At 40.2% G+C, this 16,991-nt stretch overlaps 1 protein-coding gene across 3 annotated transcripts in view; it reads left to right on the forward strand.

The window, feature by feature from the left end:
- The window catches only part of rab5b (RAB5B, member RAS oncogene family), a 77,926-nt gene extending 60,935 nt beyond the window's left edge, over window positions 1-16,991 (forward strand). For all 3 annotated transcript variants that reach the window (XM_080198467.1, XM_080198470.1, XM_080198468.1), the window contains 2 exons: window positions 8,091-8,184; window positions 12,597-16,991. In XM_080198467.1, coding sequence (XP_080054593.1) covers window positions 8,091-8,184; window positions 12,597-12,709 — 207 coding nt within the window. In that variant the 3' untranslated portion in view covers window positions 12,710-16,991. The remainder of the gene's footprint in view (window positions 1-8,090; window positions 8,185-12,596) is intronic.

Raw genomic sequence — 16,991 nt, forward strand, 5'->3', positions numbered from 1 at the left:
AAAACTCATAAATAGGCCTAAGGCCATCACTTTCCTGGGATAATCTTTAATGTAATTTGGCAACTGTTGAATCAGAGTGCGTTACACTAATGATGATGTATATGGTCTGAGATTATGTCAGTGAAGATCCCATGAATCTTTGTGGCTTAAAAAGATATTGGTTGTCGGACATCCAGATTTAACAAACATAATTCAAACTACAAAAGTTTGACATTCATATTGTCACTGCAGCTAGGCCAAAAATGTTGTAAATCTAAGACTCCTACATAAGAGTTTAATTGCACTGTGAACATAAATATGAAAATGGAAGGATGAAAATATTTACGAATGATATTTAGGCTGGGCATATAACTTTTAAATTTGTCAACATCTTAAAAGATTCTCATCCAGAAAGCTAGCTGATGAAGGATAGAACTGAAGCTAATACGGCCATAAGATGAAGGAGCAAAAGTAAGCCATTTAGTCTGCTCCACCATTCAACAAAACTATAACTGATCTGATGTGATGATCTTCAACTCCACTTTCTGCCTTATTCCCAGAACTCTTGATGCCCTGACTGTTTTAAAAAATCTATTTGTCTCAGAGCCTTGAACATAACAACCCTCTACAGCCCTTTGCATTAAAGATTCCACAGATTCACCACCCTCTGAGAGGAAATTTCTTCTCCTCTTTGAATTAAGTGGGACCCCTTACCCTGAACCCTTAATCTTTATATGCTTAGATATATTTATCTATAGAACTATATATTTCAAGCAGACCTTTCCTAATCCAATAAACAATCTTATTTGTAGAGTCTGAAGTGAATCACCAGTTAATATCCGCCACTCGCATGCAATTAAACATAATTAGTTTAAAATGAAGAGATTTCTTTTTCTTTAAATAAAAATTGAAGTTAATATGTACTACCAAAATTTCAAAACTAATTAAATTTTAAACCTAGATATCCTGTACAAAGCATTATATTGCGACATGTCTTCCTGTAGGACACCAAATAATTTCTTTCTTTTATAAAAAGAAATGGATGCTCAGATGGTTGACTTGCACCCACCCATTTAATTTGTGATTTCCTTTCCTTTTGTTTCTAGGTAGCAAAGTCGATCTGAAACCTTTCCTCACTTGTGTTTTTAATAACTCTGTACGTTATCCTAAAATGAAGGTTTATCTACATCATAGCATTCAATGGGTAAATTATCTTCAGTTTGCAGAATCTCACTTAAAATATATGACAGAGTTAAATATCTACAAGAACTGATGGTCCAGATCTTCCAGTTTCTGGACTGGTCAGACACCTACTCTTGAGTTAAAGTTTGAGACTTCAGACGATTCCAACTTATTTACCTGAATCACCCAGGAAATATTAGACAGAAAAATTCTTCTAAGAGCTACAAACGACTTCCCAATCATTCAAATGTCTCTCTTCAAACCCCTGCCTCCTCCCCCGTTCGTCAATTTGACATGACCCGATCTCCTCACCTGACATAGCACTGGATCATCAGCCCTGGCCCCTGATCTAACCTTGCCACCGTGGTCCCCAAGAAATTACTACTTTCGAGGTCATGCATTTTAGCCTTCTGCCTATCTCTGTTTACTCACACTTCAGGAGCTCAACCCTTTCCCTACCTGTGTCATGGTGTTACCCAGAGGAGGGCATCCTAGCGTCAGATATCAGAAACCAAGACACAACAGCATTCTATAAGACATAGGGGCAATTGCACAGTTCTCAGTGGGCTAGTGGCCTCATGCCTTCAGTCTGGCAAGCTGTTCAAAGAAGTCCATTGGAACAAATGCAGCCGAGCACTTTGTGTTACATTGAAGGTGAAACAGAAACTTATACTGGCAGAGCACCTGAGCATGGCAAGGTCAGACACACGGCTGTCTGATATTGAGATGCCTCCTCTGATTCACAACTTTCATAGCTATCTTTGGCTCTTATGAAGTCTGTGACTGTGTCAGAGTCTAGAAACGTATCCTCCTGGGGGAGGCAATGACATAGTGGTAAATATCACTGGACCAGTAATCAAGAGGCCCAGGCTAATACTCTGGGTTCATGGGTTCAAATCCCACCATGGCAGCTGGTGGAACTTAAATTCAGTTAATAAATCTGGAATTAAAAAAACTAATCTTGGCATTGGACACCATGGAACCATTTGCAATTCTCTTTAAAACCCACCTGGTTCACTGATGTCCTTTTAGGGAAGGACCCACAACGATATGGTTGACTCTTAAATGCCCTCTGAAATGGCCTAACAAGCTACTCAGTTTTGTCAAACCGCTGCAAAGTCTAATAAAAGGAATGAAACTGGACGGACCACTAAGCATCAATCTAGGCACCAGGAATGACAACTGCAACCCAGCCCCATGGACTCTGCAAAGTCCACCTTACTAACACCTGAGAGCTTAGGCTACGTCTAGGGGAGTTGCTGTTCTCGATCAGTCAAGCATGGTCATGTTCAGAATCATACTTGACAGATGATATCCCAGACGTCACTGTTCTGGGATGTGTCCTGTTGATGGGAGGTGGAGGCACAATGGTATAGAGACAAGGGGATGCCATAAACTCTCATAGCATCAGGTGAAACATGGGCAAGGAAACCTCCTGTTGATTTTAACCAACCTTCGCCACCCCCACCCTGTTTCCTCAGCTGATAAAACCATACTCTCTCTTGTTGAACACTACTTAAAAGCACAGAGTGGCAAGGATGCAGAATGTCCTTTGGCCGAGGACTCTAATGTCCATCACCAAGAGCACCACTACTGACCGAGCGGGCTGAGTCCCAAAGGACTGAGTCTGCAGATGGTAGTGAGGGAGCCACCAAGGGGGAAAAACTTACTTGACCTCATCCTCACCAATCTGTCTGTTGTAGATGCATCTGTCTATGACAATATTGGTAGGGGTGATCATCACAAAATCCTGTCTTCACATTGATGATACCCTCCATCGTGTGGCATTACCAGTGTGCTAAATGGGATAGATTTGGAACAGAGAGCCACTCAACTTGGCATCCATGAATCACTGGGCCATCAGCAACAGCAGAACTGTACACGAACACAACCTGTAACCTCAAGGCTGGCATATCCAGGCTGTGGGATTAACACTGGTTCAATGAAAAATGCAGGAGGGCATGTAAGAAATAGCACCAGATGTACCTAAAGATGTGGTGTCAACCTAGTGAAACTACAACACAGGACTACTTGCATACCAAACAGCCTAAGCAACATGCAGTTAGTAGAGCTAAGCAATTGCACAACCAATGGATCAGACCTAAGCTCTGCAGTCCTCAACCTCCAATTGTGGACAATTAAACAAATATCCCCATCCTCAAGTAATGCGAGAGCCTAGCACATCTGTACAAAGACCAGGCTGAAGCACTGGCATCCATCTTTAGCCAGTAATGTAGAATCCCCAGCATCACAGATGCGTTTTCAGTCAATTCGATTCACTCCAAATAAAATCAGTAAACCGCTGAAGGCACTGGATACACCAAAGGCTCTGGACTGTTGACAACATTCCAGCAAAAGTACTGAAGACTTGAACTCTAGAACTAACACACCCCGAGCCTAGCTGTTCAGTGCAGCTACAACACTGTCATCAACCCAACAATGTGGAAAATTAGAAAGATTTGTGGTCCTGCTTTGTGTATAAAGGATATGCAGTCTAAACCAGCCCATCAGTCTTCTCTCGATCATCAGCAAAGTGATGACATGGGTCAGTAAAGAGTACTGGCAAGCAACATTTATTCAGAAATAACCTACTCACTGAGTTTCTGTTTGGGTTCTGCAGGGCCATTCAACTGCTGATCTCATTACAGCCTTGGTCCAAACCTGAACAAAAGGGCTGAGTTCAAGAAATGAGATGAACGTGACTACCCTTGTTATCAAGTTAGTATTTGACAGAGTGTAGCGTTAAGGAGCCCTAGCAAAAATTGAATCAGTGGGAATCATGGATGTGGTGGGGGTTAACCATCTGTCTCAGCAGTTCTGCAAGAGTTCCTCAAGGTAATGTAGGGCCAACCTTTGCAGCTGCTACTTCAGTGTCCTTTCCTCCATCATTAAGTTAGAAATGGGGATATTCACTCAATGTTCAGCATCGTTCGTTGCTTCTCGTGTACCAAAGCAAGCCACATCCATTTGTTTCAGACCAGAAACGGATCTAGACCAGCTGTGTAAGTACTGTGGCTACAATAGTATGTCAGAGATTAGGAATTCTGCAGCAAATAAATCAGCACCTGACTCCCCAATGCCTGTCCTCCATCTATAAAGCAGAGGAGCATGATGGACAAGCACATGCCTGGGTTAGTGCAGCAATCAAGCTTGATGCCATCGTGACAAAACAACCTGCTTGATTGACACCCCATCCACCATCTTCAACATTCAATCCCTCCCTCACCAGCACACAACGGCAGCAGCGTGTACCATCTGCATGATCTGTTGCAGCAACTCACCAAGGCTCCTCCGACAGCACCTTCCAAACCTGTGACGTCTACCATAAAGACGGACTAGGACAGCAGAAGCATGGGAATGTCACTACCTGCAAGTTCTTCTAAAAACCACTTGCCATTCTGACTTGGAACTATATTACAGTTCCTTCACTGCCACTGGGTCAAAAGTCCTGGAAGTTCCAACAGCATTGTGAGGGTACCTATTCTACACGGACTACAGTTCAAGAAGACAGTTCACCGCCAACTTGTTGATGACAATCCAGGATGAGCAATAAATGCTAGTCTAGCCAGAGATGTCTGTATCCTGTGGGGGTAAAAAGTGTTGAATTGGCTGTGCAGGTCCCAACACGCAATTGATTAAGATCTCTCATCTGAGTGATGTGCACATTGAGCAACACTGAATAAACCAATATATTTAAATACCCTAACCAAGATGATGTATGTGACTTCTCAGAACTCTCCAAATTTTTGGAAACATAGGATTGAATCAGAAACCTTTAGCTCTCCCAACTCAACTGTTTTGGCTAATAACTTTAAACAAATAGGGTGAGCAAATTGCCTATATAAACTTAAAATAACTTGCCTCTGATTCTTATTACCTGATGCCATTAGTAATTGTCTAAGACTTTTAGTTAAGGGAGTGCAATAATATCCTGATTGGGTAAACTGTAATTGCACTGGCTTTCCAAAAAAACATTTGCCTTATTATGCTCCATGTCAAGCTTTTTTCATTAAAATTTTACTCAACACTACGGATATCTCAGAGGCTACATCAGTACTTGTAAAATAACTGAAGTAAATAATTTTATATGAAATTACAATTCTAGCGACCTCAATATTTTGTCGTCATCGTCAAATCTAAAGGAATTGTTGTATTCCTTAACCTTAATCAATCCTCACTACTTGGTGAATAAGGGAACATTTTACTCTATCTATTCCCCCATACTGTTAAAAGTGCGAACACTGTCTAGCACTCCAATTAGAATCTAGGACTAATACATTGACTTCATGACAAATATAATTTGTTTGGATTCTTCATTATCTTATTGAGAATTGGCTTCATGTTTAGTTTAGAGGACCCTGCCTTTCTGCTTTTTGGAGTTCATCGCATACAATACTTGGAATATACCAATGAACTGTTCCTTGGGCATTCCACTTATAAGAACATAAGAAATAGGAGCAGGAATAGGCCATCCAGCCCTTCGAGCCTGCCCCGCCATTCAGTAAGATCATGGCTGATTTGTCGCTGCTCAGTTCCACTTTCCCACCCTCTCCCCATAACCCTTAATCCCCTCTCCTATCAAAAACCCATCAACCCGCGTCTTAAAAATATTTAGCGAGGCAGCCTCCACCACTTCAACGGGCAGAGAATTCCAGAGATTCACCACCCTTTGAGTGAAGAAGTTCCTCCTCAACTCCGTTCTAAACCGCCCCCCTTTTATCTTGAGGCTGTGCCCCCTAGTCCTATTGTCTTTTTTGAGCGGGAAGAGTCTTTCCACCTCTATCCTATCCATCCCATTCATCATCTTATACGTCTCAATGAGATCTCCTCTCATTCTTCTAAACTCTAACGAGTACAAGCCCAGTTTATTCAGCCTCTCCTCATAGCTCAACCCCCTCAACTCCGGTATCAGCCTAGTAAACCTCCTCTGCACTCCCTCCAAGGCCAAAATATCTTTGCGCAGGTGCGGCGCCCAAAAATGCACACAGTACTCCAGTTGTGGCCTCACCAATGCCCTATACAGCTGCAGCAAGACCTCCCTACTTTTATATTCAATCCCCTTCGCTATGAAGGCCAGCATCCCATTCGCCTTCCTGACCACCTGCTGCACCTGCAAGCTGGGTTTTTGCGACTCATGCACAAGGACCCCGAGGTCCCTCTGCACCGTCGCCTGCTGCAGTTTTTCGCCCTGTAAGTAATAGTCCTTCCTACCATTTTTCCTACCAAAGTGGACCACCTCACACTTGCCAACATTAAATTCCATTTGCCATTTCCTGGCCCATTCACCCAGCCTATCTAGATCCTTCTGCAGACTCTCCACACCCTCCGCACAATTTGCCGTTCCCCCAATCTTGGTGTCATCAGCAAATTTTGACACTCTACACTCGGTTCCCTCCTCCAGATCATCTATATAAATGGTAAAAAGCTGAGGTCCCAGCACCGACCCCTGGGGCACTCCACTAGTCACCATCCGCCAATCCGAATAGCACCCGTTGACCCCCACTCTCTGCCTCCTATTTGACAACCAATCCTCTATCCACGCTAACACCCTACCCCCAACTCCATGTCCCTCGACCTTCTGCAATAACCTCTTGTGAGGCACTTTGTCAAACGCTTTCTGAAAATCTAGAAAGACCACATCCACCGGCTCTCCTCTATCCACCGCCCTAGACACATCCTCATAGAACTCCAGTAAATTTGTCAGACACGACTTCCCTTTAATGAAACTTATAATGGGTGTTTCAATTCTATCTCCTGCAGTAATTGCCAGACCTTCTAAAGATGCTTTTGTCATTATTCTCCCTGACCATCATGTTAACTTAAACTAGTTTGGCAGGGGGTAGGACCCCAAGCAGTATGGATACAGAATAGATGGTTGAGGACAGCACAGATATTAAAGAGAGCACATTAAATAGTAAATGCAGTGTTAGTTATCCTAGCACCAGACAGATCAGGAAAAAACAGAGCGGAGAGCAAGAGATTAAACTGCATTCATTAAACTGAATGGCAAGGCAGATGAACTCAGGATATGCTTGGATACATGAGACTGGGATACTATAGCAATGACTGAAACATGGCTAAGGGAAGGAGAGGACTGGCAGCTCCATGTTCCAGGATACAGATGCCATAGAAAAGATAGAACAGGAGTCAGAGAGGAGGGGGAGTTGCATTTTGATTAAGAAAAACATCATGACAGTATTGAGAGGGGATATATTCGAGATTTGCCCACTGAGTTTATATGGCTGGAACTAGGAACTAAGAAATAAGAAGGGGGAAATCACTTTGATAGGGTTGTACTATAGACCCCAAAAGAATCGGTGGAAAATTGAGGAGCGAATATGCAAGGAGATTATAGTTGGCTCCAAGAGAAATAGGGTGGTAATAGTAGGGGATTTTAACTTCCCAACATTGAATGGGACAGCCATCGTATTAGAGGGTTGGATGGAGAGAAATTTGAGTGTATTCAAGAGGAATTTCTCATTCAGTATGTGGATGGCTCAACTAGAGAGAGGGCAAAACTTGACCTCTTGGGAAATAAGGGAGGGCAGGTGACTGAAGTGTTGATGAGGGATCACTTTGGGACCAGTGACCATAAATCTACGAGTTTTTTAGATAGCTATGGAGAATGAAAGGTCTGGCCCAAAAGTTAAAATTCTAAATTGGGGCAAGGCCAATTTTGATGGTATCAGGTAGGAACTTTTTTGAAAGTTAATTGGGGAAGTCTGTGGGAAAGCAGAGGGACTTCTGGTAAGTGGAATCAATCTTTACATGCTTTTCTACTTATCTACTTGTTGCGTAAAATTCTGTAAATATGTGCTTGTCTGTGTCAGTTTGCAGGGGCTTGGGTAAGTCCCCAGTCAATGCCCACTACCTGCATGCAATTAAACTCAATTAATATTAAATATGTATTTCCTTTGATTATTTTTCAGGAAGCACAAGCATATGCAGAAGACTGTGGTCTGCTCTTCATGGAGACATCAGCTAAGACAGCAATGAATGTCAATGATATTTTTCTTGCAATAGGTACAATATTTTGGATTGTAATGTTTTCTTTGAGTTGATCTGAGTTACAAATGTGCAAAATCTGAATGCAAGTTGATTAGGTTAAAACACAGAATCTGCCTGAGTTTGTGGGACAGATGAATAATGTGATTCCTCAGATTCTGCTGCAGTGCAAGTCCTTCACGGTATCCTAGATATATGCTTGTTCTACCATTGAGGACTTGAAAAATATATTTTAAAATAGGGGCTAGATCATCCAGCCACAATACAGTTGGGAACTGACCCTGCAAACTGTGCTGCAGAGAAGCAACGAAAGTGGAAGCAGAGAGAGCAGAACCCTGGCTCGAGCCCCTTCCTCTCACTACTCTTGTCATCTTTGCCCAGAGACCTGAAGCTCTGGGATTGGCCTGCTGAGTAGAATGACCTGAGGACCTATGAAATCTGGTAGATATCATCTTCTTTTCAAGCAACTGACAAAGACAATATGCATTGTAATGCTGTATAGGTTTATTCAAGCAACAACAAGGCATCTTTATAAATTATAGTTTTATGTCAGATTTCCAGCAGGAAATTTTGCATTTATTTTACAGTTTTATAAGTTTGATTTTAAAAATTTGCAAAGATTGGAGTCAGAGTTGTTCACAGCAGCAATAGAGCTATTCAGGCCATCATGCCCACTGTCTTGGGCAGTCCAAACTAATTCCACTGACACATGCTTCCTCCATAGCCGTTTATTTTCCTCTGCTTGAAATGTTTGTTAACATTTCCCTTAAAGGAAGCAAGATTGCTGTCTCAGCCATTCCCTGTGACAAGTTAGTTTCGGCTCCTTGGTTTAAAAGAATTTCTCCTAAACCACCCCTAATTCTCAGTAAAAATATAAATGAATTCTGCTCCTTCAACATGAGGAAATACTTTGTTTCCCTGCTCACTTTATTAAACCTCATCATAATTATTTAATAAATGTACTACCAAATCTCTCTCCACCTTCTCTGCATGGTGGTACAGTGGTTGGCACTGCTGCCTCAGTCTTGTTTACAAATTCTCCCGTGTCTGCGTGGGTTTCCTCCAGGTGCTCCGGTTTACTCCCTCAATCCAAGAGACGTGTTGGTTAGGTGGATTGATTGTGCTAAATTCTCCCTCAGTGTACCCGAACAGTCACTGGGCTGTGATGACTAGGAGATTTTCACAGTAACTTCATTGCAATGTTAATGTAAGCCTACTTGTGACATCAGTAAATTAACTGCAGTAGTGGAAATAGGTCTCATAACTGTAGTTTCCCATCTCTGGCATCATAACTAGTGAATCTCCGCTATATTTCTTATGGTTTCTAGCTATAATGGAGTGCTGAAAATTGCAACCCTTTATTTGCAGCTTAAATATCAATTTACATGAATTCATCATTACCTCTTTACGCTGTGTGGATGTGTTCCTATTTATTTATTGATTTATTCACCTGCACTTGTTTCGGAGAATAATGTGTTTGAACATGTATAACTTGTACCCTCATGTTATTTCACTGTTACTTGAAACGTGACAACATTGGAGTTGGGGAACTGGCTTATGTTTTATTATGTGTTTGAACATGTAGGCCTCTATTCATTCACACTCTTCAGTGTCTTTCCATTAGGTGTGTAATCCATTTTTATTCCTGCAAAATATATCTACGCATTGACAAAAGCTACATCCCTCTCCATCCCATTCTGCTTATCTTTATTACCTGTCTGCCCCTGAAATTCATTACAATTCTCTCCACTGTTTGTGGAGACGTCTACTTTTCTGTGAAGAGATTTCAAGTTTGTATTTCCTGTACCCAAGTTCAAATCATTGAGATGTAACATGAGGGAGAATATCAGTGATCCTAACAGTCTTTTATTTTGTTTTGCTTCCTGACCACCAATCAAGGTTCTGTTTGTGCGCTATACTTCCTCTTCTGCCATACAAATTTTGTTTTTCTATTATAGTTATTAAAATAAGTCAAACAAGCCTCTAGGCAAAACCCTTAGCTTTAAGTCCCTGCACACCCTGAGTGCAAGTTTCCAAGTGCTTTTCACTAAGCTTGGGACCACAGTTGAAAAGATAGCAATGCTGTGAATAGTGTGTGTTTGATAATTTGTGTATTGTCATTCTCTCCCTTCAAGCATCTCTCGTACAGTGCATGTTCACATTTGTGTTCACTTAAAAAATGATCACATATAGAATGTTGAATCCTACCTAACACTTCACACCAGAGCCACATTTTGCTTGGTTAAACCCTGTGCTACTTGTATAGTATATTGTTTGTTTCTCTTCCTATGGTGCACAAGGCAGAATTTTATCTGTTCCCGTAGTGGGGTTTTTCCTAGAGCAGGTTGCTAGCCTGTCACTAGAGTCTTTAGCTTGAGGGGTGTCTCTCCACATTTGGCATGGCTGATCAGGAGTCTCTTCCTGCTCTTGCCACATTCCATTGGCATTGATACACAGCCTGTTGGCTGCATTATGAATGCACCTTCCTTGGCTTTCAAGTACTGGGTAGGACTCTAATCTGGAGCTTCTGGCCACTGCACCACAAGACCAATTGTGTAACTTGTACCCTCATGTTATTTCACTGTTACTTGAAACATGACAACATTGGAGTGGGGGAACTGGCTTATGTTTTATTATTTGAATTGAAATTTACTAACCAGGTTAATTCTGAAGATTACAATGAAACCTGTACATTATGGTTCTACAAAATCAGAAAATTTGTGGCTCAAGGTGACTGTACAAATATCCAAAATAGGAGCAGAAGTAGGCAATTTGGCCCCTTGTGATTGCTTCACCATTCATTAAGATTATGCTTGATCTGTTTGTGTTCAAATTTCATGTTCCTTTCTACTCCGATAACCCTAGATTGTTGTTAGGAATCAATAGTGCCCCCTAGATTTGGACTCACCCAGAGGAGGAAGCTTCCTTTCCACATCTGCATTGTCAAGACCATTCAGGATCTTTTATAATTCAATAAAATCACCCCTCACTCTTCTAAACTCCATTGGAAACAAGCCCAACCTGTCTTGACCTATCCATACACTGTCGTTTCAACTCTATTCTGGCTTTGAAGTTAGTGCAAATTAACAGATACCCATCTCTCATTTCTGACTGTTTTGAGTCCTTTATGAAGTGAATTAGGCAGTCTGAATTAAATTCCAAAAGCATAGCATTCTATGTGATGAATCAGTTGAGATTGTTTGCTGGCAGTGAGTGCAAATATTCTTCATTAGTGCACATATTGTCTCACTAAAAAAACATGGATTTAAAAGGAGATAATAGCTCCATACATTTCTTTAAGCTTGAACTTTCAAAAGTCCAGTTTTTTTCTCTCAGTGCTTTTCAGACTTTGAACAAGATATCTGCAAAATTTCAACGCTGCCAGGGAAAATCAGCTCAGCGTTTGTTGGGACCATAATGTTATGGTACTGTATGAATAGCAGCATATTATCCCAAAATGCATTTGAGACTAAGGACTGAATTAGAGCAAAATATGAGGAACACGCAGTTAATGGTAGAGTCCTGGGAAGTTTTGCCCAATGGAAAACCTAGGGGTGCAGGTACATAGCTCTTTGAAAGTGGTGTCACAGCTTGACAAAGTGGTGATTGACGAGTTTGGCACACTTGCCTTCATTGGTCAGAACATTTAGTACATGAGTTAGGAAGTCACGTTATACCTGTACAAGACATTGGTACGTCCACGTTTAGAGTGCAACGTATAATTCTAGTTGCCCTGCTGTAGGAAGGATGTAATTAAACTGGAAAGGATGCAAAAAAGATTTACAAGGATGTTACAGCGACTGGAAGGTTTCAATTAAAAGGAGAACCTGGATAAGCTGGGATGTTTTTCCCTGGGATGAGGAGGATGAGGTTTATAAAGGGTTATAAAATCATGAATAACCAAGGTCTTTTCCCCAGGGTAGGGGAGTCCAAAACTAGAAGGCATATATTTAAGGTGAAGAGAAAGATTTAAAGGAACTTGAAGAGCAACTTTATCACACAGGGGTGGTGCGTGTATGGAGTGTGCTGCCAGAGGACGTGATACAATTACAATATTTAAAATACATTTGAACGGGTACATAGTTGGGAAAGGTTTAGAGGGATATGGCCAAATGCAGGCAATATGGGACTAGTTCAGTTTAGGAACCCTGATTGGCATGGATGAGTTGGGCCAAAGAGCCTTGTTTCCATGCCGTATACCTCTGACTCTATGAATGTAAAAAGGAATAATAATCCTAACCCCTCAAAAATCGATCTGTCCTTGAATATGTATGCTGCCTTAATTTTTATATGAAGATGTACGGAACTCCTCTGTAGCAATTCAAGGGCTATATGTATAAGTTAAGTATATACACTGTGCTGGAGCATAAATCTTTCAAAGTAAGCTATTTATTCATGTTACTAATTGTATTTCATTGTTTTCCTCGCAGCTAAGAAAATGCCAAAAAATGATCCTCAAAATCCAGCAACTGCTGCCAGAAATCGAGGGGTAAATCTTCAGGAAACAAATCAGCAGAGCCAAAGGGGTTGCTGTGGCAATTAACAGTATTTGGGCCTCAAACAACATGAACAATAGAAAATGGATATTGGAGATTTGTTTCCTTTTTATATTATTAGCGCACGTTGTTGTGCTAATTCCTTTTATTCTCTTCCATTTTGGACTACTGCATGAGTCATTCTTCAAATGGTTGACTACAGGTCTCTTTTGCTTTTATCAGGCACCTGTAAAAAGTAAATGATGTAAATAACGTGGCAAATCATTATGTAGAGGTTAGTTACCCCTTTTCACCAGATTCAATGAAGGCTTTATCTGTAAATCAAACTTTAAGAGAAAATATTCTCCCACTCGTTCCCATTCTCCTACACAATCCATTATCATTTCTTCCCATCAACTAATTTTATTATAATTATATGTATAATAAACATACAGAAGCCTAATTTGCAAATATTCTGAAATGCAATGCATAAAACATCTGAATGCATTTTCTTATAATTCCACATATATGTTTAACTTGAGGGTAGGAAAGGTATTTTTAAAGTATAAAATAATGCAACTTTGAAACACTTTCAACAGTTGCTTAAAATCTTTTAAGAACAATGTGCTTGTTCTGATTACTTGGGCACAATATTTTAGAAGCTCAATGCTGCTTTTTGCTGTTGCAGTTTAAAACCCTTGTAGCGTCTCACCATAACATACAGTGAAATCCTATTAATTCAATAAATGAAGATTGCTTAGAACAAGGCTTGTCTATAATGCAAGTGGCAGTGCCCTTCTTCATTTATCTTCCACATATCATGGCTAAGTGAAAAAAAAACTATTGGGATAAATTGTTACAATTGCCTGTTTATTTATTTTTATGCTACTGATGAAATTTTGCTTTTCACATATGTATTACATAGCCATGTATATCTTTCTTCCCAAATATCAATAGGGAAGAAAATGTTCTGCTGACAGTGCTTTGTATGTCTATTCTCGTATAGTTAATTTTGAGTGAATATTAGACATTCTTGTATAGAGTAAGGAAAAAAGTTGCATCTAAATTTCCAAATGTTAATTGCAGGAAGTCCTTTCTTTTTACGTACTGTTGTGACAGATTGTAAGTGAGGTGCAGCATTGTTAAAATTGACAGTCTGAAGTGATGCCTTTATTTTGAGCAAACCCTAAGATGCGCACAAAGTCTTGTTGCTTTTCCTAGCTTACTTCAAAAGAAAGCTTTTAATGTATTAGTTCAAATTACATTCTTGGCAATACAATCTCCCTGAAGGTACTAATTCTAGGAGTCCAGAAAATGACACAATGTGCAATAATGTTGATGCTCTTTAATTGACCAAGTAGATTGGCAAGGAGGATAGGGACCACCAAATCCATTGGCGGAGAGCTGAGACCACGTCGATAGCCTAAATTGCAAAGGAAAATTGTACCGTTTCTAATTGCTGTTGAGCCACATGACGGAAAACTAGACCCATTTTGACCCATCTTGAGCCATTTGTCAGGAGAACAGCGAGACAAATGTACACAGTCAGAAGATGCAAGAAATGTTGATACCATATGGTTGAGTATTGGGATTTCATTTTGACAAGCAATGCGAAAACAGATTTGTCAACAAAGGACTGACTGATCTGTATTCAACTCAATTTATTTGTCTTCGCTCCATGTTCCTTAATATGCACTCATAATGAAAATCATTCAATCTCGATCTTGAAAATTTTAGTCCTTGAATCTAAAGCGTTTTGGAGAGAGAATTCCAGATTTCTGTTATCCATTGTGTGAATAAGTGCTTCTTGATTTTGTTCCTAAATGGCCTTGTTTGAATTTTACTTCACTTGTACTTCATTTCCACACCAGAGAAAACACTTCCCTTAATTACAGTGATCAGGCCCCCCGTCAGTTTCTTTACTTAATGATGAATTTAATGCTTTTGATAAAATAGGAAGATGAAGCGTTTGTTTATGCCTTAGTAAATACATCACAAAACAGGATAACCAAACTGTACCCTGGGAGAATGCTGTTGAAGTACCTTGTTGGAAGTGATTTGGGGACACCAGATCAGGACAGGATAGAGATTGACTGTAATAGACCAATAATTAAATAGCCCCTCAGCTTAATTTTCAGGTTTGTTATGGAGACTGCCTACCTAGTTGAGATGCTCCTTTACTGCTGCCTGTGGAATTGCATCCCAGTATTGTCATTGGAGCAGCTAAAAGTAGTTGGAGTGGGAAATTACAAGAAGCATTGTGTGCTGAAAATAAGTTGTGATATTAAGGGAAAATTGCATGATGGAAATTTGATGAAAGGGCAGGCATTACTTTTCTCTGTTTCAGCTATCCAGTGCACCCCACCCCAGCCCTGCCCAACCCCACCTCAATCCATTTAGTTTGCCTTATTTTATCCATGGAATGTGGAAGGTGAACACTGAGGTATTAGTGCACCTAAAATTGGATGATGTGCCTTTCTGAATCGAATCAAAGCCTGATGTAAAGAATTGCATTTGTTACATTTGTCTGTGTGCAATCATCATTTGAATTTGTTTCGATCTAATGGGTAAACTTTTATAAATTTTCAGCCGCAGAGTTAAACTTTCCTTGTTGGTAGTGCGTGTTGGCAAAGAATTCAGCTGGCCCCAGGTACTATGTCATCTCTGATGGAAAATCCATTATGGATCATGCTGATTTTCATGCTGAATTCCTAGATTCTGGTCTGATGGATGATGTTTTGTATTGGGAGTACAGATTTGTTCAAATATAGCCTTTATATGTGCAGTCAATTTGATCGGTCAGCTACTAAATTGCTAAATGCAAATGTTTTGACCAAATTAGAGAGTTGGGGGGGGGGGATTACTTCTCAGACTATAAAGCATGTTTCCTTCAACATCAAAAAAAAATCAAGGATGAAAGCAGATTTAGAACCACTTTTTCTGTAAAGAGGAATGGCATAAAAGTGAATGCCTGGCATAGGGAAAAATTGAAAGGTGAGATATGCTAAACATTTAACAATCATTAAATGTTTGAAAATGCTGTTATGGTGTGTGACTTAAGTTGCTTAAAGAAAGGGTTAACGTTTTGGAATGTATGTGATTTTATTTAATGTTACCTTTTTCTTGTCATGCTAGGGCATATGCCTCTTGCAACAGCAAGGATGATGGCTACCCCTTCACTTGTTCCTCCTTTCCCCCATTTCCTTGTGCCATTCTGTAACCCCCCATGCTGATTGGCAGGAGTGGATCTGTTGAAACCTAGGGCCTCACTTCTCTGATGCAGCAAATTGGTATTCCAGCTTACTGAAAGGCCAGACAGGGCTTTATTTATGCAGGATATATTTTCAGACCAGTACAAAACTTCTGTCGTGGGTGCTGTTAACACATTGTGTTGTTTCTCAAAAGTTCTGTTGTAACACACTTACACAGTGATGGCGTTACTTCCCAGTGTTTGCATTATTGATATTTCATGTTTCTTCCCCATGCAAATACATTTTTAAAAATTGACCTTTATTCTCAGTTAAGGGATTATATGTAATGGTGACTAGTTTTGAGAACGATGTGTGATTTAACATTTTTTCCAGAATTGTGAAACAAGAAGAATTCTGTCCAAGTCAGATTACACTCAAACTGGCTCCTATTCGTTTTAAAAAAAACCTAAACGGTAACATTTGTTCATTGCTCAAAAACAATAATTTTAATACAACATTGACTTACCCAAAGGCCTTACACTTGTATTTTGCAGTAAAGCAAAAAGACACCAAATCCAACAAGTGAAAATGAATCATCAGCATTTGGCAGAACTGCCCAGTTATTTGAACTTAACTATTTAAAAGTACTTTTCCTGGCATATGTTGTGATTTGATCTTTGCCATGCCTGTAATTGGGTGCTCCTTTGTACCTTGGCGCTTTTTGTGCTTGGGAGCCTTGTAATTCCTTACTAATGCTGAGAAGAGTGAACTTTGTGGACATTGGATGAGGGCAGGGGACTGGACTCTGCTCTGGTGCACTGCATGGTCAAATGCATAGTTTGCCCTATTCATTAAACTGTAGCCCAGCATGAAGAACGGAGGCATTAAAATTGGGGATAAGGAAATATTTTCACTTGCCTAGTTTTCAAAGGAGGCAAAGACTGGTTATGACATTTTATCTTGCACAAATGGAGGACAGATGTGTTAGAATTGTTCCCTGTTCTAATGGAAACCAGTGCTGTAACTTGAGTACAGTTTGAAAATAAGCATTATATAAAAAGAACACACTAATACTCTTGGGTTCAGTAGAAGTGGATATAACTTTGTAAAGAAGTTTTCAGTTGTCTTATTTTATTGCAATAAACACAGATAAGCAAAA

This window comes from Carcharhinus amblyrhynchos, chromosome 11 (genome assembly GCF_965287045.1).
Source record: "Carcharhinus amblyrhynchos chromosome 11, sCarAmb.v2.hapA, whole genome shotgun sequence".
NCBI classification, from domain to species: domain Eukaryota; kingdom Metazoa; phylum Chordata; class Chondrichthyes; order Carcharhiniformes; family Carcharhinidae; genus Carcharhinus; species Carcharhinus amblyrhynchos.